The sequence below is a fragment of the Muscardinus avellanarius genome (genome assembly GCF_963383645.1).
Source record: "Muscardinus avellanarius genome assembly, chromosome: 2".
In the NCBI taxonomy this organism is placed as follows: domain Eukaryota; kingdom Metazoa; phylum Chordata; class Mammalia; order Rodentia; family Gliridae; genus Muscardinus; species Muscardinus avellanarius.
The window spans coordinates 83,636,991-83,663,198 of NC_137787.1; the positions used below are offsets into that span (position 1 = coordinate 83,636,991).

At 36.9% G+C, this 26,208-nt stretch overlaps 1 protein-coding gene across 1 annotated transcript in view; it reads right to left on the minus strand.

Moving 5' to 3' along the window:
* Positions 1–8,691: 8,691 nt before the first annotated feature.
* The window catches only part of RIF1 (replication timing regulatory factor 1), a gene marked incomplete at both ends in the record, with an annotated part of 76,619 nt that continues 59,102 nt past the window's right edge, over positions 8,692–26,208 (minus strand). The window contains 12 exons of the mRNA XM_080689771.1: positions 8,692–8,906; positions 9,507–9,615; positions 11,952–12,105; positions 13,818–13,933; positions 14,023–14,100; positions 14,398–14,541; positions 16,565–19,753; positions 20,786–20,840; positions 20,934–21,017; positions 21,912–22,063; positions 23,439–23,555; positions 24,090–24,189. Of these exons, the coding sequence (XP_080545897.1) occupies positions 8,692–8,906; positions 9,507–9,615; positions 11,952–12,105; positions 13,818–13,933; positions 14,023–14,100; positions 14,398–14,541; positions 16,565–19,753; positions 20,786–20,840; positions 20,934–21,017; positions 21,912–22,063; positions 23,439–23,555; positions 24,090–24,189 (4,513 nt within the window). The remainder of the gene's footprint in view (positions 8,907–9,506; positions 9,616–11,951; positions 12,106–13,817; positions 13,934–14,022; positions 14,101–14,397; positions 14,542–16,564; positions 19,754–20,785; positions 20,841–20,933; positions 21,018–21,911; positions 22,064–23,438; positions 23,556–24,089; positions 24,190–26,208) is intronic.

Sequence of the window (26,208 nt, forward strand, 5' to 3'; positions counted from 1 at the left end):
AGCAATGTCCAAGTTAAGGTCGGCAACAAGCGCACTGTGAAGACACCCCCAAACTTTGGAAATACCTAAACAGTGTATTACTGGCACAATTACAATCACTGTTGTCATTTCCTACTAATAGGTCTGCCGGAACATTGTAGTTGCTACTAAAAAAAAAAAAAAAAAAAAAAAAAAACTTTCTCTTAATTTTATACTCCTTCAGAAGCTTAGAAAAATTTCAGTACATACAATAATGGAGAATCTTGCTATACCAACCACTTAGCTTCAAAAATTACCAATGCATGGTTTCTGGTTGGCTCTCCACCACCCAATGACTTCTTGCCATTGCCTTAAGTGAATCCTATTAGGTACATCTCACTGTGCATCTAGAAAAGGACCCTTAAAATTCATTGCACCTTTATTAAAAATTGGTAGTGTCTCATGTTCAAACTTTCGTAATTTTCAAGCCATCTACTTTTGCGCCCTTATTTTTGTCAGGACAACACTGAGGAAGTCACTTGTATTCATCATCGATACAACAGTCTTAACAGGACTATAGGCTGCAAAGAACATCAGTGACCTGGTATTCACTTGACCTCCAAGAAGCTGTAATAAAAGGGAGAAGTTACTTCTGCAAGTTATATTCAGGCCACAACTCATGTGTTAAGGGTTGTATCCCATCTCCTTGCAAAATTCATGTTTCCATGAATGGGCCCTGGTCCAATAGGGCTGGTGTCTTTTACAAAAGGGCAATTACTGACAAATACCCTGGGAGAAAGCTATGTGAAGATGAAGGCAGAGATGGAAGCAATATTTGTATTTCCATGAAGGCCCCAAACTACCAGAAAACCACCAGAAATCCAGGGGAGAGTCATGAAGTTTCTTAGGACTCAACCTTGCTGATACGTTCATCTTGGACTTCAAACATCCATTTAGCCTTGTTATACTTTATAATAGCCCGCCCAAGTAAATTAGTGCAGTATCTTTCAACATAATTGTTTTGTATTTTAAGATACAGATTTAGAAGATTGTGGAACCCATAAAATTATGCATAAAGAATCTTTTCTTTTAAACTTCCAAAAATAAAGCCATAAAGAGAATGAAGTCAGGCATGGTGGCCTACACTTGTAATATCAGTATTTGGGAGGCCGAGACAGGATTGCAGGTTCACAGCCAGCCTCAGCTGCTTGGGCGTTATGCCAACTTCAACAGAAAAAAAAAGGGTTGGGGGTGAAGCTCAGAGGTAGAATGTCTCTGGGTTCATACCCAGTGCTGGCCGGGGGTGGGGCAGAATATAAATGGGAGCTGGGCGTGGTTTTGCTCTCTTGTAATCCTAGTACTTGGGATGCTGAGATAGTAAGATTGCAGCTTCAAAACCAGCCTCGGCTATTTAGCAAGGTTTGCAGCAACCCAGTGAGACCATTTCCCAATAAGAAATAAAATTTGGGATTAGGCTGTAGCTCAGAAGTAGAATGCCTCTGGGTTCAACCCCCAATAGCAAAAAGAATATAAATAGTTCATGTTTGTGAAGTGAATGCAATGTTCACTTAAATTGGCCTATCATGCTAGTCTTAACTCAATTTCAGATGTCATTCACACACACACACACACACACACACACACACACACACACACACACAGAAGCAAAAGAAAGCATCAGAATTTATTTTTTATAGTTTTATTTTAGGCAAAAGTGCATTTCTTAAAAAAAAAAAAGTTCCAACTCAACTCACAATAAGTCAATTCTGATTTTCATGGAAGGTTTTTGTGGATCAAACAGATTCTCCCTCAATACAGTCATAGTAAACCAGAAATACAAATACTCACTTTATAAGTGTAGGTCTACCTGCTGCAAACATCTTATAAAGCATTAAATAACATAATAAAACTGGGTGCCCCTTATTTACCATCTGCTAGAGCAAGTAATGAAAGAATTAACAAATACTTGTTTGAAAGACTATGATATAAAATGTTTTTTTATCAATGTAAAACTAAGCTCTCTTAGCATCTACCAAATGTTGGTGACAAAAATACTATCGGGTTTATAAATGACTGGGCTTGGCTCCTATCAGTCTTTTTCTAAGCTCATTGTTAGAGCTATCCACAGGAGGTAGTGTTAAGGCTGAAATCACTGATCTCAAACACATAAAGCAAATTCCTGGTTCACAATCTTTCACAGGTGTAACATATTAGTGTTAGATGCTTTTCCTTCAGACCAAAGTCCCTTAAAGTTACGTACGGCAAACACATAACTATACGTTTAAGGTGTGTGTGTGTGGAGTATAAACAGTACCATCTCAGTATAAAGGTACTCCATTAGTAGTAAAAACCATAAATGAAACTGGGGAAATCCATTTTGTAAATGAAACCTAACAAGGGTAACAGTGAGTCCAGATACCAGTCCACCAGTGAGACAAATAACCAATCTATCCTCCATGACAGGGATTGGCAAGCCTTTAAAGGGCCAGAGTGAAAACTTTAGATGTAGGCTGGTCTCTAGTGAGAGTGCTCAGCTCTGCATTGTCAAAGGCAAAGACAGTACTGGAACACAACGGCTGTGTTCCAATAAAACTATTCTGGCCACAGAAACTAATTTCGTTAATTTCCATTTGCCTCTAAATATTCTTTTGACTTTTTCCAACCAATTAAAAAATGCAGCCAGGCGTGGTGGACATGCTTGCAATTCCAGCACTTGGGAGGCTGAGAGAAATCACAGGTTTGGGGACACTCGGCAAGTAGGGAGACTCCTCAACCTAGCAAGATCCTGTATTTCAAGATAAAACTTAAAAAATAGGGCTAGTGATGTAGCTCAGAGGTAGAATATCCCTGAGATCAATTTCTAATACCACACACAAAAAGTAAAAATCAGTTTTAGCTCATGAGCTGTTCAAAAAACAGGTGTCAGGCTGCAGCTTGCCAATCCCTTCTCTAAAAACATTAGTTAAGACTGCCAACCTATGGTTTCTTAATTCTGATCTTAATTCCATTTTCTTTCAGAAAACTTTCATTCTATAAAAATAACTTTAGATGTCTTTTGTTAGAAATTAATTTATTGCTTGGAGGAGGAATACTAAGTCCATGTATTGCTTATTTTCCTGGTGGTGCTGGAGATCAAACCCAGGGCCTTGTGCATGGTAAGCAAGCACTCTACCACTGAGTTACATCCCCAGCCCATAAGTTAATATATTTTAAAAACAATCCCTCAGGTTATTTATGAACATAAATTATGTTGCTGTGTTATGTATAGAATAGCTCTCAGGGACCACTGGCTCCCAGATATTTTTAAAGTACATAGCACTGCTTGTTCCTACACTGACATAACTTTATGATTAAAATTTTAGCTCAGTATTTTTCCTTTGTCTTCATTACCTCCCCAGTGGATCAATTTTTACCAGCATATGTGCTTGCTATGTGAAAAACCACTTTATCCACAATTATAAATCAGCAAAGATGGCACTCTTCAGTAAGAATATAAAAATTAAATAGGCTTTTCTTCCTTTTGGCATCAGCAATTGAAAATATTGCCTTCAAGTTTATAGTGTCAGGTAAATGGAGTTTTTATTTTAATAGGATTTTTCAGGGGAGTGAGTATTTACAGTTTAGCTCATCGTATATTTATTTGGAGATGGCAAAGCTTCTACACAAAGGAAAAAATGGTTAATACCTAATTATAAGACTGAGTGAACTCTTAAATAAGATATTTAAATTCGTGAGAAAAATCTGATCTCTAAACAGAATTCTGAAAAAAACTGACTTTTTGAAATTATTCAACTCTAGTTTTCGAACTCACTTTACAATGAAACAGGAATTTTCAACCATGTAACTTAGCAGCAAATCACGTCACCAGATGTCCTCAGTAAAATGACAAGGCATGGGCCGGGTGTGGTGGCGCACGCTTGTAATCCCCGCGGTTGGGAGGCAGACAGGAGGATCGCGCAGGTTCGAAGCCAGCTGTGCTGGCTTAAGAGACCATTTCCAAAAATAAAATAGGTCTGGGAGTGTAGCCCGGAGATAGACGGGCTTCTAGGAACCCCAGTACCCCCCCACACACACACACACAAAAGACAAGGCATGTCCCTCAGATAAAACTGCATTATGGCATTGCTAACTTACCGGCCAAATGAATCTTAGGGGGAAAGGGTAGTGTGTCTTATTAATAAAATCTCAGTCATAAACAGTAAGACTGAGAACATAACTGACAAGAAATATCATGTCTAATCTGCTGTATTAAGGCTCTTTATAAGCCGGGTGTGGTGGCGCATGCTTGTAATCCCAGCATTGGGAGGCCGAGACAGGAGTGAGACCTCTTAAGTTAGACCCTGTTTCAAAATAAAAAGTAGGGCAGGGGCTGTAGCTCAGAGGTCAAATGCCCCGGGGTTCCATCCCTAGACCCAAAGGGGGAAAAAAAAAAAAAGGTTCTTTATAACACAAAATCTTTAACTCTTAAGTGTGCCTATTAAGAATAACCTACCAGGCATGGTGGCACATGCTTTTAATTCCAGTACTTGGGAGGCTGAGACAGAAGGATCACAGATTCCAGGACATCCTCAGCAAGTAGTGAAACTCTCAACAACCTAGTGAGACCCTGTTTCAAAATAAAAATAGGGCTGAGCCGGGCGTGGTGGCGCACGCTCGTAATCCCCGCACTTGGGAGGCTGAGACGAGGATTGCGCAGGTTTGAAGCCAGCCTCAGCTACTGAATGAGGCTCTCAGCAACTTAGTGAGACCCTGTTTCCAAATAAAATATAAAATAGGTCTGGGAGTATGGCCTGAAGGTAGAAAGACTCTGGGTTCCACCCCAGTACCACCCCCCAAAAAAAAAAAAAATAATAATAATAATAAAAATAGGGCTGAAGTGTAGCTTGGAGGTAGAATACCCCTGTATCACAACAACAACAAAAAATAATCTCTATTTCAAGTTTAAAAACATATGAAATTCTACCCTTAAAAAAAAAAAGTTTAGCCCGAAAACTTCAAGGGTTTATGCATCCATCTACACCTCTACCCCTATTTATTTTTTCTCCTTGAAACAGGGTCTTGCTAAGGTGCTAAGGGCCCAAATAACTGATCCTCCTGTCTTGGCCTCCAAGTATCAGGATTATAGGCATGTGTCACCATGCCCAGCTGCAACCTCAATTCTTAAACTTGAAAAGCTATGAATGTCTTTTTTCTTTTGTCACAATACTAAGGACATAAATTTGCTTGGATTTAGCAAAACCTACTCAACAGCCTGAAACCTCTTGGGACAATCTACTACAATTACAGTCCAGCAATAATACCACTTATTTGAACCCCCTAGGAGTCCAAATAAGCTTGGACTCAGTTTCGCAGGCCACATCACAGAACTGCTGTGTCAGAATCCACATCTTTTCCTCAAGAGTTTGAGAAGTACTTGTTTCAAAATTTCAACCTAGAGTGCTCCAGTGGCGCAATCAGTTAGTGCGCGGTACTTATACAAAACTTTAACCTAATGTTTATAAGGGTTTTAGAGTCATCAGATAGCCTAAGGATAAAATTGACATAGGTTGTCACAATGAGCACAAGTCTTAGCCTAATAATGCCAGCAATTGCTGTTTTATAACCTCCTAGCCCAGCTAACAAATTATCTCTGAAAATCAGTTATGAAGAATGAGATGAAAACTAGACTTTCTTATTGAAATTAGGTGAAATTCAGGAGGCATGGTATTAAGGGAAAATGTTAAATTAATTAATACTTTCTCTTAAATTTTAAATAAGCTACTTTTGGGGGGGCAGTATTGGGGATGGAACCTAGGGGCATTCTACCTCCAAGCTACACCAATTTTTAATCTAAGCCCTACTTTTTAGTCTAAGCCAGTTTTTGTATGTGTGTGTGGTACTGGGAATTGAACACTGGTCCTACCACTGAGCTGCACCAATTCTTTATTGTCCTTAAATATACAGCAGAATTTCTAACTACCTTTAAACTATACAGGAAAAAAGAATCCTTGGACAATGTTAATTAGCACTTTTTTTCTTTTTTGTGCTATTAGGGATTAAACCCAGGGGCTACCTCCAAGCTACATCCCCTTAACCCTCCAGCCCTATTTTTTAAATTCTTTTAGAAACAGGGTCTCAGTAAGCTGCAGAGGGCCTCACTAAGTAGCTGAGGCTGACTGCGAATCTGTGATCCTCCTGTCTGGGCATGCCAAGTAATGAGATTACAAGTGTGTGCCATCACATTCAGCTTAACTATCACTTTTAAAGTTTTATTGAAACAGCAGAGCATCTTTAACAATAGATACAACTAACTGCTGTTAATTATATTTATATATAAATAATATACTCTGGAATGCCACAAGTATCCTTATAAAATGCATAAAATAATTTAAAAATCACATTTGAGTACTATTATTTGCCACTTGTTTTATTAACCATCAGAAAAGATCTGGAAAAACATCTTAATAATGAAAGGAGACATTGAAGCTGATCATGAAACACTCTTTTTGCTTTATCAGGAATCATTCAGGGGTAAATTTGTAGAAAGTTGAGGGAATACTCAAAGTAAAGTAACTCAAATATATGCTTAAAAACCTTATCAACAATAAAGATTTTGCCTTTGCTCTAAAATACTTTCAAACGCATCACTGACCATAATACACTTTAATACTTGTGCTTGGATCAAATTCAGCAACTAAAGAGTAGTTACTTTGGTCTCACTTTTGCTGTACTGTTCAGCTTTCAAAGAATTTTACTCTACCAGCAAGTTTATAGGTCATATAAACATTAAGGCATGCAGTCATGAAATGAGATAATTTTGACTCTGAACTGTGTCTGTGTTAAAGTAGTTACCCTTCCCCCAAACATATACACACACACACACCATTCTTATTCATAGCTGTTCACTAAAACCTTATGTGCTCCTTTACTGTTAAATAGGATTAACAAAAACCCAAACTATAATTCTGTTGTTAAACTATACTTATTATGCACACATATACATATTATAAATATACATATATTATCATACTTAGTTCCAAAAATACTTGTAATGATACTTTATACTTATGAAAAAAGATATCAACTCTCATAGAAGCTGAAAAAAGATCTCTGCTGGATAAAGGAGACCTTAAATAAAGTGGACACAAGGATAATCTCTGAGTTACTATAGAAACATGTCTTTTCAAGGAGGGATTATGTGCTGAGTAAGTGTTAAACTAAGAAGATCACTCACTAGTCCTATCAAGAGAACCAATGAGATACATTCTTAGCAAGAAGAAACAAATATAGGAAGTCAGGCACTAATACTAGTTGGTAAAAATTTACAAATGTTTTAATTATATATCTTTTTTTAGCTAGGCAAAACATACATGTACAAAAAGGACAGTTTCAAATGTTTTCCAAGTTTACTTTTCGGTGCATGTGAATAAAGCAGATAATCTCTAGACTTCTTATAGTCCAACTTACAATGAAAATATTCAGACTAACTCTCCATTAAGAAGAAATGTAATGAGGCATACTTTCTAGTGGCTGGTATCCTTTTCCAAACCAAAAGAAAAAGAAAAAAAAGAGGGGGGGAAGGCATGAATAGTAAAGTTTCTCAATAACATTTTCCCATTTCAGATACTTTAGAAAATAAACATTTTTTTCTTTTTTATGTGGTACTGGGGGCTGGGAATTGAACCCAGGGCCTTGTGCATGCTAGGCAAATGCTCTAAAATTGAGCTACATCCCCAGTCTTTTTATTTTTCTATTTTGAGACAGGGTCTTGATAAGTTGCCTAGGCTGGCCTTGAACTTAATGACCTTCCTACTTCACCTTCCCAAGTAGGATTACAGGCGTGTGTCACCCTGCCCAGCTAAACTCAGTGTTTTAACTATTAACTAAGTACAAAACTATTTGTTGTTTTATATGTAAATACATAAGCCTACAAAATCTGCAGCAAGCCCACAAACTGCTTCTACTGTCCATACTGATATTTCAGTATTAAATATATACAAATGCTTCCATTAAACAAAAGTATTCACAAGCTGCAGAAAAATTCACGTAACTAATGGAGACTGAAATTTATAAATTAAAATCAATGTCGTCTATACATAATGTACAATCATACATTTAAAATGAATACTATGTCTACTATGAGTAAAATTCCACAAGCAAATGCTGCTGCACAAATATTTGCTAGTACAAATGAATGGAATCCTATTCAATTCTACATTAATATTTTAACCTCAAAAAACTGGAACTTTTGTTATTTTTCTTAAAGTTGTCCAAAGGTGACATCTGTAAGGGAAAGTTCCAGTTCTTCTGCATCTTGTTTGAGGTGTTTACCAACAAATTTCCTAAACCTCAGGTACAATAAACATGAATAAAGTATAAACATCTTCATCAGTTCAGCAAAATTCAAATAAAAATTTTCAACTTTACTTATTTTCCATTATATATTTCACCAAAATATTCATGAGTTTATAAAAGTATAAAATAAAATGTATGCATGTTTCTACCTTTGCTTTCAAATCTCAGTAATTTCTTGAAAATCTATGTGTAGCAGCCAAGGAAATATGGGGTAGGAAAAGGAGCTTACCTAATGAACTTATAAAACTGAACTTACATAAAAGTTACTGGCCTTCATGGTTTGAAATACTAACAACTTTGCAAACAGTCTACTTGTTGAAACCATGCAGTATTTCAGGATTTGTTTATCAATCAAGAAATATGGTGATGTTTTAAAAACTTTGATTTTCTCTTAAAATACTAAATAGAATTTTCATGGTCTGGTGATCTCCAACGTGACTGTAGATTTTTTATTATAGAGTTTGCCATAGTACCAAGTTTCTCATGCATCTCAAATAGCTGGCTTCCTGAATAATTACAGAGATCTTCTGAATCCAGTTGAAGAGCAAGAGCACTTATCTGTGCCACAAGATTTTTAGATAATGGAGTTTCTAAAGGAACAGGATCAATCAAATCTAAAAAAAAAAAATAAATAAAAAAAAAAATAAGCATATTAAACCTGTAACAGTTAACAATGAAATTATATGTATCTCCTATCAAATCAAGAAAAAGAACAATGCGTAGGATTGCAATTGAGAAAGCAATGAGGTGTCCTTGCTACTCAAGGGAATAATGTTCACAGAAAAGTCTATCATATATTGTTCTGTAGAATAAGGAAACAACCATTTTATTTTTATTAACATAACTGCTATAGAATGTATAGTCTATATCCTTATTGAAGACCTTGATGGCCTAAAAGTTGACAAAAAGAGAAAACTTAGCCGGACGTGGTGGTGCACGCTTATAATCCCAGCATTCAGGAGGCTAAAACCATCAGCTACTTAGTGAGGCTCTCAGCAACATAGTAAGACCCTGTTTCCAAATAAAAAATAATGAATAGGTCTGAGAGTGTACCCCAGAGGTAGAAAGTCCCTGGGTTCCATTCCCAGCAATGAAGAACAAGATGAAACAAGAACAAGAATGAGAAGGAGGAGGAGGAAGAGAAGAGGAAGAGGAAGAAGAAAATAATAGATCTTCTAAATAAATAACATTATCTGATTTTGCTAAAAATATACCTGAGGCAAGTCTGTCTTCATCAGTTACAAGAGATTTATTTTCTATTCCATTTACAGTTTTTTCAGAAATATCAAAAACAGGAATCTCTTCCAGTCCACGAGACTTTACCTTCATTATACACATTGACAATAAAAAGTAAACAGAAAAGCAAGTTACATTCAGTAGTAGTAATAGTGTTAAGCATTGAAAAAACATATCAGCAATACCACAGCTCACAATAACTAACATTGCTAAGAACTAAAAAACTAGGTTCTACTTAGCCACACAAAAAATATCATTAAGAAGTATTTTGCTGGGCGTGGTGGCGCACCTTGTAATCCTTGTGCTTGGGAAGCAGAGACAGGAGGATCACGCAGGTTCAAAGCCAGCCATACTGGCTTAAGAGACCCTGTTTCCAAATATAAAAATAGGTCTGGAAGTGTAGCTCGGAAGTAGAAGGGTTCCATCCCCAGTACCATCACCAAAAAAAAAAAAAAAAAAAAAAAGGTATTTCCTTACCCAGGCATAGTGGCGCACACTTATAATTCAAACATTTGGGAGGCTGAGACAGGAGAATTGTGGTTTGCAGACAGTCTGAGCTACTTAGGCCCTTTGCAACTCAGAGTCTGTTTCAAAAAAAGAATGAAAAATAGGGCTGGGGGTGTAGCTCAGAGGTAGAATGTCCCTGAGTTCCATCCTCAGTACCATAAAAACAAAACAAAAATTAGAAATGTGGGGGAAAAAATCTCAGCAGAGATTGTCAGGGTTAAATAATACACAAACTTCTTTTATTCATTTACTTTTTTGCAGGTCTGGGGATGAAACCCAGGAGCATTAGACCTCCAAGCTACAACCCCTGCCCTATTTTTAAAAAATTCTTTTTTTTATTTTTGGTAGTACTGGGGTTCCTGGAAACCCTTCTACCTCCAGGCTACACTCCCAGACCTATTTTATACTTTTTTAAAATTTGGAAACAGGGTCTCTTAAGCCAGCGTGGCTGGCTTCGAACTGTGCAATCCTCTTGTGCATGCGCCACCACACCCAGCTTTATTCTTTATTTTGAAACAGGGTTTCACCAAGTAGCTGAGGCTGGCTTTGAACATAGGAATGGAAGTAAGTAGTGATAGAATATGACTTCAGGGCTGGGCATGGTGGCGCAAGCTTGTAATCCCAGAGTTTGGGAGGCTGAGACAGGAGGATTGCACAGGTTTGAAGCCAGCCTCAGCTACTTAGTGAGGCTCTCAGCAACTCAGTGAGACCCTGTTTAAAAATAAAAAGAATAAAAATAGGGCTAGGTGTGTAGTTCGAAGACAGAATGCCCCTGGGTTGCATTCCCAGTACCGCCAAAAAAAAAAAAAAAATCACGAACATATACTGGGCATGGGGAACACTAGGGAGACTGAAACAGAAGTATTGCAGGTTCAAGACCAGTGTTGAGCCAAATAGTGAGACTCTACTTCAAAAATTAAAAAAATGAAAAGGGCAAGGGGGTATGGGGGGGGGGTAATAGGCAGATAGAGAAAACAAAAACTGAACTTGCTAAAAAAATCACTATTGAGTGGATGTGTTTCAGCTAAGTCTATGAATTCTGGAGTTGCATATAAAATTTTCTGTACACATTTTTATAAGGAGGAAGAATCTAAGGTTTCATCAGAATCTTGAAAATTGTCCAAAGCCAAAATATTTAAAAATGAGTCACAAACGTGACTAGACATCAAAATAAAAAAAATCAAAATAAAAAAATACTAGACATCAAAATAAAAAAATACTGTGACCTACAAGACTGTAAAGACTTTATAAATATTTGAATTTGAGCACCTATGTTTTTGGAAAGCAGCCAGGGAATCAACCACCAGTTGGTGGTGGAAGTGAAAAGGAGAAACGGATAAAATAATTCAAAGAATAAAAGAAAGCTGAAGGCCATGGGGGACACCTGTAATCTCAGTACTTGGGAGGCTGAGAAAGAGGACTGCAGGTACAAGGCCAGCCTCAGCAACTTAAAAAAAATCCTTTTTCTTTTCTTTTCTTTGTGGTACTGGGGGTAGAACCCAGGGGCTTTTCTGCCTCCAGGCTATACTCTCAGACCCATTTTACCTTAGCCTCCCAAGAGCTGGGATTACAAGCGTGTGCCACCATGCCTGGCAAAAAAAAAAAAATCCGATTTCAAAATACAAAATAAAGGGGGGGGGGTATAGCTTGGAGATAGGATGCCCTTGGATTCAACCACCAGCATCAAAAATAAAACAAAAAGAATTCTAACAGAAATCTGAGGTACATTACAAAAAAAGGAACAAACTTCTCTGTGGGATTACAAAGTGCTCTCCTCTTAACTTACCTCTTGAAGGTGGTGGGGTGTAGGTACCATAAAATGGAATTTTAAGCAAAAATAGTTTAAATACGAATTTTTCTATGTTGTTACATGTCACATTATTACATAATTCATAAGCAACACCTGAAGGTTTTACCTGCTGTTCATGATACACTCTGAGGGCCTTTTTTACATTAAAAACTTTTGGAGAACGAATTGGAAGACTTTTTATTTCAGAAGCTGTAAGGGTACTCAAATCACCAATCGTTTTTATATTCTTGGCTCTGATAAGCTGTCCTAGGCCTCTTGCCCTGAAAAGAAAATGAGAGAAAAAGAACATGTTTTTAATTGTGAAGGCATATCCAATTTAACTTCTCCATTTAAACTCAATCATAACTAACTTTATATAGCCAACCTAAACCCACATTAAGGGTGGCATATATATATGTTTAATTAATTAATTAATTAATTTCTTTTTTGTGGTACTGGGGTTCCTGGAAACCCTTCTACCTCCGGGCTACACTCCCAGACCTATTATGTATACATACATATATACGCGTGTCTAATATATATATATATATACATACATACACACACACACACACACACACACACACACACACACACACACACACACACACATTTTTTTTTGGAAACAGGGTCTCTTAAACCAGCGCAATCCTCCTGTTTCCGCCTCCCAAGCGTGGGGATTACAAGTAATCACCACCACGCCTGGCTATATGTTTAATTCAAAATAGGAGTTTAAACTAATATGTATGCACGGCTTAAAAAATAGTATACAGGAAACAAAATCGTATGTATGCCGCATTTACTACTCTCTATATAGTAAAGATGTAATCATCTTTGTTAGATTATATTACATTAGATTTCCTTGAGCATATGACTGTACTCATATATATACCTTCTTATACACACACAGATAGATAAAGATGGGTAGAACAGGAAGACAAAAAATAAGCTAACATGCCCAGCTTTATCTATAGTTTAGGCCTATCACTCCCCTAACCTCCTTTTACAGTACTAGGGATTGAACCCAGGGGCATTCTACCTCTGAGCTACACCCCCAGCTCTATTTTTTTGTTATTCTGAAACAGGGTCTCACTAAGTTTCAAAGAGTCTCATTAAGTAGCTGAGGCTGGCTGCAAACCTCCAAGTACTGGGTGCCCCCCCATGCCTAGCTTAATACTCACTGTTTTTAACCTTTCCTAATCTAGACTAGTTTTAAAGTACCCTCTTTTAAACTCAGAAGTGGACTTGGTATATGTCTGACACATACTATTTCCTGGAGGAGTTTAAGAACACTTCATGTCCAGGAGAGAAATATGCTATAAAAGGCAGTCTAAAAATTTAAAGGAAAATTATATTAAGATCTCATAAACTACCAAAACAATTCTCTTAAATCAAGATATGGTATCCAGAACTGTCTACCAAAAGCATTTAAATTTCCAAGATATACAACTTAAAGGAAACAAACTTTTAGTTTTAGCAGTGCAATCTTGGATTAAACTTTTTAAGTTTCATTTCACAAGGTAGAAATGACACCCACAGGTTGGAACCCATGGTACACATCTGTAATCTTAGCTACTCAGGAGGCCTAAGGCAGGAGAATAGCAAATTTGAGGCCAGCTATGGCAATTCAGCAAGATTCTGTCTCAAAACAAAAATTAAAAGGACCGAAGATAAACCTTAGTGGTACATTACCCCTAGATTCAATACATAGTAGATACACACACACACAACACTCATATCCACTGTATTTAAACAATATACATAAAATGGCTTCACCATAGTACCTGACAAATATTAAACAAATATTATGATAAATGCCTCGAATATTGCCCTGTGGCCTACCATTTAAGCTGCATTTTTATTTATTTCTGAAATAAAATATGTGCAGGAAGAATACATGACAATCCTAAACATGACAACACTCCCCATTCAAACATTCCTCTTAAATAATGGGCAACTTGGCATATAACCAGAAACCTAACTAATCACTTACCACATGTTTGACGTTATCTGAGGTAAAATGATGTCAACTGGTGCTGCACAGTTCACTAAAGCTGGGTAAACACTTTCTGTTGGGCATGGCATGGATTCTTTGGCCATTTCTGTAATCTTAGAATACATTTTAAAAGGAGTTAAATAGAAGTCACCTGCCTAAACATGAAAATATAAAGTTACATGAAAACTAAAGCACTTCTTACTAAACACTTCTTTGAGCTCTTAAATTTAGAGCTACGTGATCCTGGGGACAGAAATCCTTTGATTGAAGTGGTACTATGCTAGACAGGAGGAGAGAAAAAAGAAACTCAGACCCTAAATAACTATAATTTATAATCTAATTTTTATAATTTACACTGAAATTATTTTAAAAACTTGTTTTAAAATTCCAGAAAACATAAAAGGAAAATAAACTACTTAATCAATTACTTGCTAGATCAACATTGCTTCTTACCATGTTTCATGTCTCCTTACCATGAAGCAGGAGAAAAACCAGAACAATGAAGTTTGGTTTCTTAATTTAAAAAGACAATTTATGTACAATTAATTATATGTGAAAACAAATGTCTATGGCTTACCTTAGACTGCACAGGTGAACTTTTAACAGTTTTTATTATGGGAGAACTACTTGAAGAGTGAGACCTAACAACAGAACATCGCCTATCAATGTCATCTGCCAACCCTGCTTGGTATATTGGATCTGCAAAGGACACACGGCGAACCTAAAAACATACACGAGGATTTATTTAACAAAATTAAAAGTTTTAAAACACCATAAATCTCATTATGAGGTTACCCAGTACCACATAAACACACACATAAAAAATAAAAAGCCAGCTTTGTTAACTTAGTGAGACCGTTTCAAGGAAAAAAATAAAAAATAAAACATAAAGGGGCCAGGGATGTAGCTCAGTGGTACAGTGGCCCTATTCAGTTCCCCAATACCACAAAAAGAAAATTAAGACTTATATAAACAATCTAAATAATATTGATGAAATCAACTCCAGTGTATCCCATCTTCATAAAGTTTGAAAACTTCTATGCCAGTTAATTTTAAAATATTAAAATGGCCGGAAATGGTGGCTCACATTTATAATCCCAGTTTGGGAGGCTGAGACAGGAGGACGGCACAGGTTTGAAACCAGCCTCAGTTACTTAGTGAGGCTATCAGCAACTTAGTGATACTCTGTTTCCAAGTAAGACAAGAGGTCAGGGAGAATAGCCCAGAGGTAGAAAACAGTACCACAATAAATAAATAAGTAAATAAAATATTAAAACTGAAATAATTGTTTCAAAAAACAAAAGACTCAAGCTGTTAAACCTCCCTAAACAGTGGGGCATGGTGGAACATGCCTATAATCCCAGCTACTTGGGAGGCTAAGGTAGGAGGATTGTAGGTTTGAGGAGAGACTGGACAACTCAGTGAGACACTGTCTCAAATAAACATGGCTGGAAAGTACCTCAATGGCAGAGAACACACGGGCTCAATTCTCTGTGTCATAAATAAGTAAACAAACAAACAAACAAACAAAAATCTACCTAAATGGAGCGATCTCTAAATTCTTAAAGAACAAAAGTCTTAAGAGCACGAGGAGTAGAAATTAAGAAGTTAAAACAAAATGTAAGCCTGGTACAGTTATGCACACCTATTATCCCAGTACATGGGAGGCTGAGACATTAGAATCACTGGTTTAAAGATAGCCAGAAACTTGGTAAGGTCTTCTGCAACTTACTGAGGCACTGTTTCAAAATAAAAATAAAATAGAGTTGGGGTGTAGCTCAGAGGTAGAATGTCCCTGGGTCAATTCTCAATGCCACAAAACAAAACACACTACTTGCTGAAGGCAAAAATCAAGTATCATGCTTATACACTCACATATTTAAAATACACATTTGAGAATAGCAGCCTCAATTTCAAAATTTAAGGTGCTGAATTGTCAATATAACTAGCAAAGAAAACCTACTTTGCTAGAGGATAAATTGATCTATGCCAGCACATGTTGCTTCCCTCCCTCCTTTTCATAAACTGAGAAGTAAAGGGCCAGGAGCTAATATACACTCCGTATTTTCCATTTTTCCTACACCAAAAGATAGTCAGACAAGGGACTATAGCTGGGCACAGTGGTGTACACCTCTGATTCCAGTACTTGGAAAGGTGAGACAGGAAAATTGCAGGTTTGGGGCCAGCCTCAGCAATTTATCGAGACCCTCAACAACTTAATGAAACTGTTTCAAAAAAAAAGGGGGGGGGAGAGCATTAGTACACCCCCTTCACACCCCCCCACCCCACGATGAATAAAATAAAATTAAAAATGAGGGTCTATGGGTGTAGTGAGGTCTTGGGTCCAATCCCTGGCACTACGAAATATAAAAAGGAAAAAAAAAAAAAAACACGCATGAAATTCATGAAGACAAAATCTAAGTCTTCCTGGAATTCCAGTCTGTTTCCTCATATTATACTATGCGAAGTAGAAAATCCTCAGAGGAAGTCTCACCACTTTTTCCTAAGGAGAATAACACACAAAGTTTTAGGGTATGATCTTTAATATTATGAAATGAAGGAATAGCTATAAGATTTTAGTCTCCTTTTTTTTAACATCTATAATTCTACTGGCCCTTTTCTCTAGTAATCATGCTTAATAATTAATGCAAGTGAAAATATAATTGTTATCCACCCTATACAGTATTGCCAAATATTTCAACCAAGTATTAGACTCATTTAATACTCAATCTCATTCCTCCTACCTTGTTGACAGGTGATGAAATCTCATCTTCTTGGGGTCTTTTTAGTCCTCTCTTTAAAATACTGGTGGATGGAGAAGCCAAAGGTGACCACACACAGCGTGTCTGCATGCCACTAGGACTCTCATTTGCTGACACAAGTAAAGGATCAAGTTCCCTTAATTTTTGAGGAGATGCATTATTATCTTCAGCTACCAGATCAGAGGTAGCTGTTTCAGGTATCAAAGACTGTAACGGTTCCTCTACTGCCTCTGAAGTATGGTCAGCTTCCTGTAAAATCTCACTTTCCACTACTGTTTGATTGTCACTTAATTTTACTTCAGATATATTAAGTTCAGTATTTGTTTCAGTTTTAATGGAGTCCACCTTTCTTTCTTCAGTGCTCATTTCAAGTTCGTCAGGAATGTCAGTTTCTACATTCAGTATTTCTGTTTTAGCTTCTTCTGGGTTGGTTGTTTCTGCAGTCATACCCCTGTCTTCCGTTTCTTTAACACTGTCTGTTTCAATATTCACCCTACCAAACACTGCTTTTTCATAATTTTCCATTTCAGTATTGATTTCTTTGGATGAGCCTAGATCAGATTCATTACTTTCTTGATGTAGAGCCTCACTTATTTGCTCAGAAATAGTCTCTGCACTCACGTTTATAGGTGTCATGTTATCAGAAAGACCAATGGCTGAATTAAGTTCCTCAGCTTCTTCTTCAGTGTTTGGCTCTTCAGCTGTGTCTGCTTCAGGTTCATCATTTCTTTTATTATTATCCTCCTCTGCCACTTTATAAATATCAGTTTTGGTGGTCTCTTTTTCAGAGAAGTTAACTTCAGATTTAACATTTTCTACATCCACATCCATAGCTTCTACTTCTGCATTAGATTCAACTATTGCTTTATATGCATTTTCTTCAACGTTAATGATGTTCAGATCTCTGTCATCAGTAGCTTCTGGTTTTCCTTCTTTGGTGTCCAAAGAACAGCTATGTGAAATGTCCATGGAGTTGTCTAAACATGAGTCCACAGTTTTAAGTTTATTAGACAGCTCTTGGCTTTCAAGAGACACTGCTTCACTAGAATCCGTGTAAGTTCCCTCTTTAACATCTTCTATTTCAAAAGCAACAGATTTAATAGTATTTTCTTTCAACTCAGTTTTGGATACAACTAATAAATTACTAGTATCATTTTCCTCCTTGAGACCCAAATCAAAATTCACACTGGGATGTTCATCTAAAATTTTTACTTCAGAATACTGATTAACTTTATAAACTTCTGATTTGGTTTCCGGTATTTGCATATCTGTTTTTGTTTCATTACTTGTTACATCACAATTTTCTGTATTCTTTAACCCAATGACTAACTTTTCCTGAGGCTGTGATTTTTCCCCACAGCAGTCGCAACCTTTAGACCTCCTCACCCTCCGGCTTCTCTTGTGTTGGCATCCAAGTATTTGGACACATTTTTCAGAAAGCGTAGAAATGTCTGATGTCCCTATTTTTGCGCATCCTCCCACTCTATTATCAGAATCTCCCTTATTTAGTCTCTTATTGGCATTTCTAGTCCTTAGATTTGACTCTGGCACAGACGGACTTACAAATGAATTTTGTGAACATTTGCTAGTCCTGCTTTTCCTCTCATATGTATTTGGCACATCATCAGAATCTTGCAATGAACCTGAAGATGTTGCAGAGTCCTCAAGGCTTACAGTATTACTTTCACCTATCTCACAAATCTGAGATTTTATGTCCACATCTACTTCAGAAATTGTATTATAATCATGCATCTCATTTTCCACTTTTATACATTTTTGTTGTACCACTTTTTCTTCTTGTTCCTCAATGTCAACATTGTCGTTGCTTTTATTTTTCCATTTCCCAGATCTCTTCTTTTTAGAACCTTCCTCCTTTGCCTCAGAACTATCGGATTCTGAATTTTCAATACTGGAAAGAAACCCCTGAGATGCTCTTCTTGTTTGATAACGTGTTCTTCCTCTTAAAGGTTTTTCAGAGGACGTATCTGCAATGTTCTGAGCACTACTATCACCTTCAGAATTAATATTCTCAAGATCTGGGTTTCTCTTATTTTGGTCAATTTCACCATTAACACTCGTTTCCCCAGAAGTATTCTCATGTAACTTATTTTCCTTCTCAACTACACTTTCCTGTGTAGTATGTTCAGAACTAAGTTTCTGCTTATGTAACGTATCTTTTACATGCAACAGACTCTTCTCAAAAGGTTTTTCTTCTTCTTTAGGTCTTTGTTTTTTTTGATTATTATTTTCTTTATCTTGGCTATCAATGGGAGAGTCTGCTACTTCTGAACGTCGCCGTAAAGACCGTCTAAGGGTTTTTTGATTTGGAGTTATTTGAGCCTGACTTTCTTCATTTACTATTTGGTCTGCTGGTATTATGGCAGGGGGTGTATTTTCTTTGGAGTCTAAATTAATCCCTACATTTTCCTCTTCTACTTTGTTTTCTAAGAAAATAGCATTTTCAATAGTTGGTTTAGGCTTTGTGTCTTCATGCTCCACTACAGAAAAAACCCGATTTTCTATCGCACATTCTGTTTGATTATACAAACCATGTGTGTTATTTTCTAATGCTAAGATGTCTTCAGTAGGTTCCCGAGTACTTTTTTCTTGCTCAGAATTCCCTAAGGGCTTAGATCTTTTATTCCCTGACTGTTCAGTTTTATTTGATCTCCGGCCTGATTTCTTAATTCCGTTCATTATTTTTTCTGAATCAGATTTTGCCAGAGTCACTTCTCTTGTCTTTGTGTTTTGTGGAGTATCTGTTTTAGTCATGTTCTCCTGATTATTTCTTACTGTAATAGCTGATGACATATTATTCAAGGGGGATGGGCTGAAAGGTCTATTTTCTGAACCATCAAACTTCTCCAAGGTAATAAAGGTTTGCCTCCGACTTGTAGGCTGTGGTGGAGTTCCAGAAATAGTGGCATTTGAAACTGAGTTACTGCTGACAACAAATGACTTTTCTGCATTAGATGTATATTCAGTTGGAGTTTTCTTTGATGGAATTAAAGTGTTTTTTCTGGCATTATTATTATTGCTCATTATTTCTGGCTTGGGTTTGTCAACAGAACCACACTCATTTGAAAAAGAAGTGTTTTCAAGACGTTCATCCATACCACAGTTCTCCACGACATCTTGAGGAATAGCACTGTCAGTATCCATATGTTCCTCCTGGACAGAAATAAATACATAGAGATTAACCAGCAAACAAGCTTGACATTCTAGGAAAATTTAGTACAAAATTTTGGTAATTCAAAAGATAATCACCAACTTTTAACATAAGGCATTTAAGGACCCCAAAAGTAATAGAAGCCTGCCGGGTGTGGTGGCGCACGCTTGTAATCCCTGCGCTTGGGAGGCTGAGACAGGAGGATCGCACAGATTCGAAGCCAGCCTCAGCTACTTAGTAAGTCTCTCAGCAACTTAGTGAGACCCTGTTTCCAAATAAAAGTATAAAATAGGTCTGGGAGTATAGCCCAGAGGTAGAAAGCCTCTGGTTTCCACCCCCAGTACCACCAAAAAAAAAAAAAAAGTAATAGAAGCCTATTCATATCTTAATTACATAAATTCTATAAAAGCCATACACATTTCAAATATACAAACAAAACTAAAATTCTACTGGCATACAACTGGGAATTAACAGGAGATTCTAGGCCGGGCATGGTGGTGCACGGTTGTAACCTCGGTGCTTGGGAGGAGGAGACAGGAGGATCACATTTGGTTCGAAACCAACCTTGCTGGCTTAAGAGACCCTGTTTCCAAATAAAAAATATAAAACATGTCTGGGAGTGTAGCCTGGAAGTAGAAGGGTTTCCAGGAACCCCAGTACGACCAAAAAAAAAGAGAGACTCTACATTTTAAAAATAAAAACAAAACAAACAAACAAACAAAAAAGAGGATCTAGCCAGGCATAGTGGTACAAGCTTGTAATCTCAGTATCTGGGAGGCTGAGACAGGAGGATAGCAGGTTCTTGGCCAGCCTCAGCTACTTTGTAAGACTGCCTGCAACTTGGTGATATACTGTTTTGAGGTTTTCAGACAGCCTCAGCTACTTAGTGAGGCCCTTTGCAACTCAGTGAGAGCCAGTTTCCAGATAAATTAAAAAAAAAATAGGGCTAGAGGTATAGCTTGGAGGTAGAATGCCCCTGGGTTCAATCCCCAGGGTGATTCTAAAAATCCTGAAATATGAAATACTAAATATACCTTATGTATCACCGTGGAATCTTCCTTTGTTCTTTCACTTAGAGTAGACATTTCCCTAAGATAAATAATTATATACATTAGATTATTCTTAGTTACATTATAATTAGGGGAAAATTAGTTATAAAAGTCTGATAACTTCCAGACTTACATAGACTCTTCTTGACTATATTGATTTGAAAATAAGGTATCTTGTGAAACATCCAGATTATTATACATGACAGGAATATCACACCTGAAAAAGATTTTGTATAACTTTAAAAATATGATGAGATTCCTACAATTAGAAATTAGATTTACAAACCAGAGGTGGTAGTGCATGCTTGTAATTCCAACATTTAGGAGGCTGAAAGAGGAGGATCTGGGTTCATAGACAGCCTCAGCTACTTAATGAGGCCCGCAACTCAGTGATACCCTGTTTCCAAATAAAGAATAAAAAAATCAGGCTGGAGGTATAGCTTGGAGGTAGAATGCTCCTGGGTTCAATCCCCAGCACCAAAAAAAAAAGAAAAAGAAATTATATTTACAACTCTACCAAACTCTTTTACAAAGAATATAAAAATCAGGATTCAGATGGCTATATTCTAGATTTCCCATGAAATTATCTTCTCCTCCAACCTACCTCAGTAGGGAATTCAGTTTATAAACATCTGCATGTTAGCAGAGCATGGTGGCACAAGCATGTAATCCCAGTATTTAGGAGGATCTCAGGTTCATAGCCAGCCTTAGCAACTTAGTAAGGCACTCAGCAACTTAGGGAGATTCTATTTCAAAATAAAGAATAAAAAATAGGACTGAGGGTGTAGCTCAGGGGTAGAATGCCCCTGGACTGACTTCCCAGTACCACCACAAAAAAAAAAAAAAAAAAAAAATTTTTTTTTGCATGTCAGCAGGAAGCTTCATATATTATGAAATATAACTTATAGCCATATAGGGCACCTAGAAATGTAAACTCAGTGGCATAGTGCTGGCCTAGCTTGTGAAAAGCCCTAGATTTAATCCTCAGTACCACATACAACCAAATTCAAAATTTAAAATAGATGGCATCTTAGTTTCAAATCAAAATTGTAATTTGCTGCATGAATATAAGTATAAATATAGAATACCCAGTTCAAAAAAGCCTACAAACCGTTTTGTTTTGAATACTTCTTTTTGATGTTCAGTCAGTACTCTTTCCTTTGCTTCTTTTCCTTCGGGAGGTATAAATACAAAGTCAGTAGACTTTTCTTCTTCCAAAAACATTTCATTCTTTACTTTGGGAGATGAAGATTCTAATTTTAGCTGTGGATTTAAAAAAGGATAAATGTATGTTTTGAGGTTTCAAATGATCTATCAATTTTTATTTCTGTTAACAGGAATTGAACCCAGGGGCATTCTAACTCTGACCCACACCCCCCAAGTACTTTTTATTAAGAAGATTGAATTTCAAGCCCATATAATATTCACAACAACAAATTACTATAATGTTCTTCACTTTTTTCTACCTCTAATAAATATTTTTTTAAAAAAGAAATACTATTAGGCTAATTTTAAAAAGAAGTCTAAGCCAGCAAATATCAAACCTCCCCAATATTTGGGAGGCTGAGAAAGGAGGACAATAGGTTTGATGCCAGAGACCCTGTCTCAAAGTTAACAAAAAAGGCTGAGGATATAGCTCAGTGGTATAGTATCCCTGGGTTCAATTCCTGAACAACAACAACAACAAAATACCATTAAGTAATGCTTAACTACAAAGCATGGGCAAACAGGCTTTTCGGACCAACACAGGAATCAACTGGCCTACAAGAAGTGTATCTGTCATGCTCAGTTATAACAATGAACTAGAGCCAGGCGTAGTGGTGCACACTTGTAATCCCAAGCGCTGGAGAGGCTGAGACAGGAGGATAGCACAGGTTCAAAGCCAGCCTCAGCTACTTAGTAAGGCTCTCAGCAACTTAGTGAAACACTGTTTTCAAATAAATTATAAAAATAGGGCTAGGGGTGTAACCCAGAGGCAGAAAGCCCCTGGGTTCCACCCCCAGTACTGCAAAAGAAAAAACAATGAACTAGTTTAATAAGGCTGCCAATATATGTGTTCTATATATCAAAACTTCTGACACCAAAATATTGCCTCTAAATTTTCATTGCAATCCTTGTCTTCATTCTGTTTTTATTAACCTACAAGAACACATCACTCCTTAAATATAACATGTTTCTCTCATTTTGCCAGGGCCAACTTTACAATATTCTTAAAAACTCATACTTGTTTGAAGGTCATGAGAGAACTCCTATTGTCCTTTAGTTAGTAACAGGTAATTTAAGAGATTTCAAGTTAAAGTAGATTTCTTACCAAAGAATTATCTTTCAACTCAAACTTTTAAGTTCTACATTAACAAGTTAAACAGTATTTTTAAAATATTCTCTTAACCTAAATATGTCAATCTCAATTAGGCTACTGCCTGGAATAATTACATGTAACATCAAGTATTAGCATGAAGTAAACTATTACAGAGAGCAGAGAGGAACTACCATCTAAAGCTATACTTAGCAGTCCTTCCAGAATGCAATCTCTCATAATCCCATCTTAGTAATAAGTCTTTTTCAGCTTTTTTCTGACTAAAAGTTGCCTAACAATCTATTTTAAAAAATTCTTTTAAATATACTTTTGAAAACATACTTTGCTTGGTCTATCGTTTTCTTTTTTATCCTTCGTTTGTGCCAAAAAGGAATCTCTTTTTCCACTTGATTTTCTTTCCATGCCACTTATCTTCAAATTTAATTGTGAATTTTCTGTCTGTTTTATTTAAAAAAAAAAAAGGTTTCAATTAGCACAACTCTATTGTACTTCTTTACAAAAATTTAGAAATTTCACTCTAATGAATACTACTCATTTCAGATAACCTCAACTTTCTTCTGACTCTTCTAGCCCACAAGAGTGAAACTAAAGGAATTACAAGCATGTATCAATGCCATCCTGCTAAGGTAGGTTTTCTTCTAGCATAAGGAATGAGAATTTGATACAAAGAAACGAGAAAATAAGAGGTAGCATTTGCTTAAGTGTTAACTAGTAACTTACTTGTTTTTTCCAAAATAATATTTTCCATGTATCTTAACAATAACAGTTGTTATAATACAGTATATATAAATGCCTGAGCTGGAAATTTTTAGCCAAATCTCTAAAGTTTCAGCTCTTAATTCATACTAGGCCTGTATATCTATGCACACCTATATATGGAAAAAACCATGTTACAGAATTCTTTGTTCAAGTTCTGATTATCACCTACAGTAAACAAGTCAAACATCACTCAAGAGTTAAAAATCAACTTACAACATCTGAATATGGTCCACTGGATTCCTCCATCATTCCGACACTTTCCAAACCAGGCAACAGAAGTAAAAATTTTTGCTTGGCTTCTCTTAGTATTGGTCTTTAAAAAATGTACATAAATATATATACATTGAGTCAAACATACTAGTAGGCACTGGTGATATTAACAAAATTATATTAATTGCATGGATATTTTCTTTGGGTATTAAAACAAGGTCCTTCTGAATGCTGGGCAAGCGCTCTATCACAGAACTACATTCCTAAACTAAGATTTTCCTTTCTTATGGTGTTGGGGATTGAACCCAGGTGGGGTTCTACCTCTACCTCATCCTCAATCCCTTTATCCTCTTGTCTCAGTCTCCCAAGTACTGGGATTACAGCTGTATGCTACTATGCCGGCTTTAAAGCCTTTTAAATTTTATTTTGAGACAGTTGCTCAGGTTGACTTGAACTCACACCCTTCTGCCTCTGCTTTCCTGGCAGATGGGATTACAGATATGTGTTGCTATATAACTGGCTTAAATACCATTTCTTACTACACATATATACAAGTAAGTGAAATTAGAAAATATTTCAATTGCTCTCTGTATCTTGCAGTTTCCAAATTTTCTTCTTTAAACAGTCACAAAATTTACAAATGTTTATTATGGAAAATTTCAAACAAAAGATAAATGTTTAGCTTTAATAATCAGTTTCTTGCTCTTGTTTTTTTCACTTTTTTTTGTGTGTGTGTGGTACTGGAATGGAAACCAGGGGCTTTCTACCTCCAGGATACATACACTCCCAGATCTATTTTATATTTAATTTGGAAACAGGGTCTCACTAAGTTGCTGAAATCCTTACTAAGTAGCTGAGACTGGCTTCAAACCTGTGTGATCCTCCTGTCTCAGCGTCGCAAGTACTGGGATTACAAGTGTGCGCCATCACACCCGGTGCTCTTTTTTTTTTTTTTTTAAGTTATTCATTCAGTGATATGAAGTATTGAGCCAAAGGGCTTGACTATTGAGATGCACCCCTAACCTGTTCTATTCTGAAAGAGGGTCTTCCTAAGTTATACTGCGCTAACCTTAAACCTGCAATAATTGTGTCTCAGCCTCCCAAGTACTAGGATTCAAGTGTGGGCCACTACATTTGGCTTTTGTTTTTTTTATTAAGAAAAATTTAAAATTTCTCTAATTAGTCCTTCATGTAAAAGGACCCCCCCACCCCCCGGCGGTACTGATGATGGAACCCAGGTGCATTTTCTCCCTGAGCTACACCCCCAGCCCTATTTTTTATTCTTTATTTTGAAACAGGATCTCACTGAGTTGCTACAGGCCTCATTAAGTAGTTGCTGATGCTATCTGCGAACCGTGATCCTCCTGTCTCAGCTTCCCAAATAAATGCTGGCATCACAAGCATGTGCCACCATGCCATGCTTGTAAGTTAATTCTAAGATTCAATAAAAAGGTTGTAGTCCCATCTTGGGAGGCTGAGACAGGAGGATTACAGGTTCACAGCCAGCTTCTTTTACTTAGTGAGGCCTTCAGCAGCTTAGCGAGACTCAGTTTCAAAAATAAAAGAATAGCCAGGTATGGTGGCACACGTTTATAATCCCAGCATTCTCATTGGGAGGCTGAGACCAGAGGACTACAATTCACTGACAGCCTCAGCTACCTAGTGAGGCCCTCTGCAACTAAGTGAGACTCTGTAGCAAAATGAATAAAAAATAGGGCAGGGGTATAGCTTGGAAGTGGAATGGCCCTGGGTTCCATCCCCAGACCCACAAAAAATTAAAACTAAAATAGAGCCAGTAGTGGTGGTGCACACTTGTAATCCCAGTACTTGGGAGGCTGGGACAGAAGGATGGCACAGGTTTGAAACCAGCCTCAGCCACTTAGTGAGTCTTGCAGCAACATAGTGAGACTGTTTCCAAATAAAATATAAAATAGGTCTGGGAGTGCAGCCCAGAGGTAAAAGGCCCCTTAGTTCCACCCCCAGTACCACTAAATAAATAAATAAACAAACAAAAAACCAAACATAAAGGAATAAAAAATAGGGCTGTGGGTATAGCTCAGATGTAGAATGCCCCTAGGTTCAATCCCAGTACCAAAAAAAAAGGCTAAACAATGATTAAGTA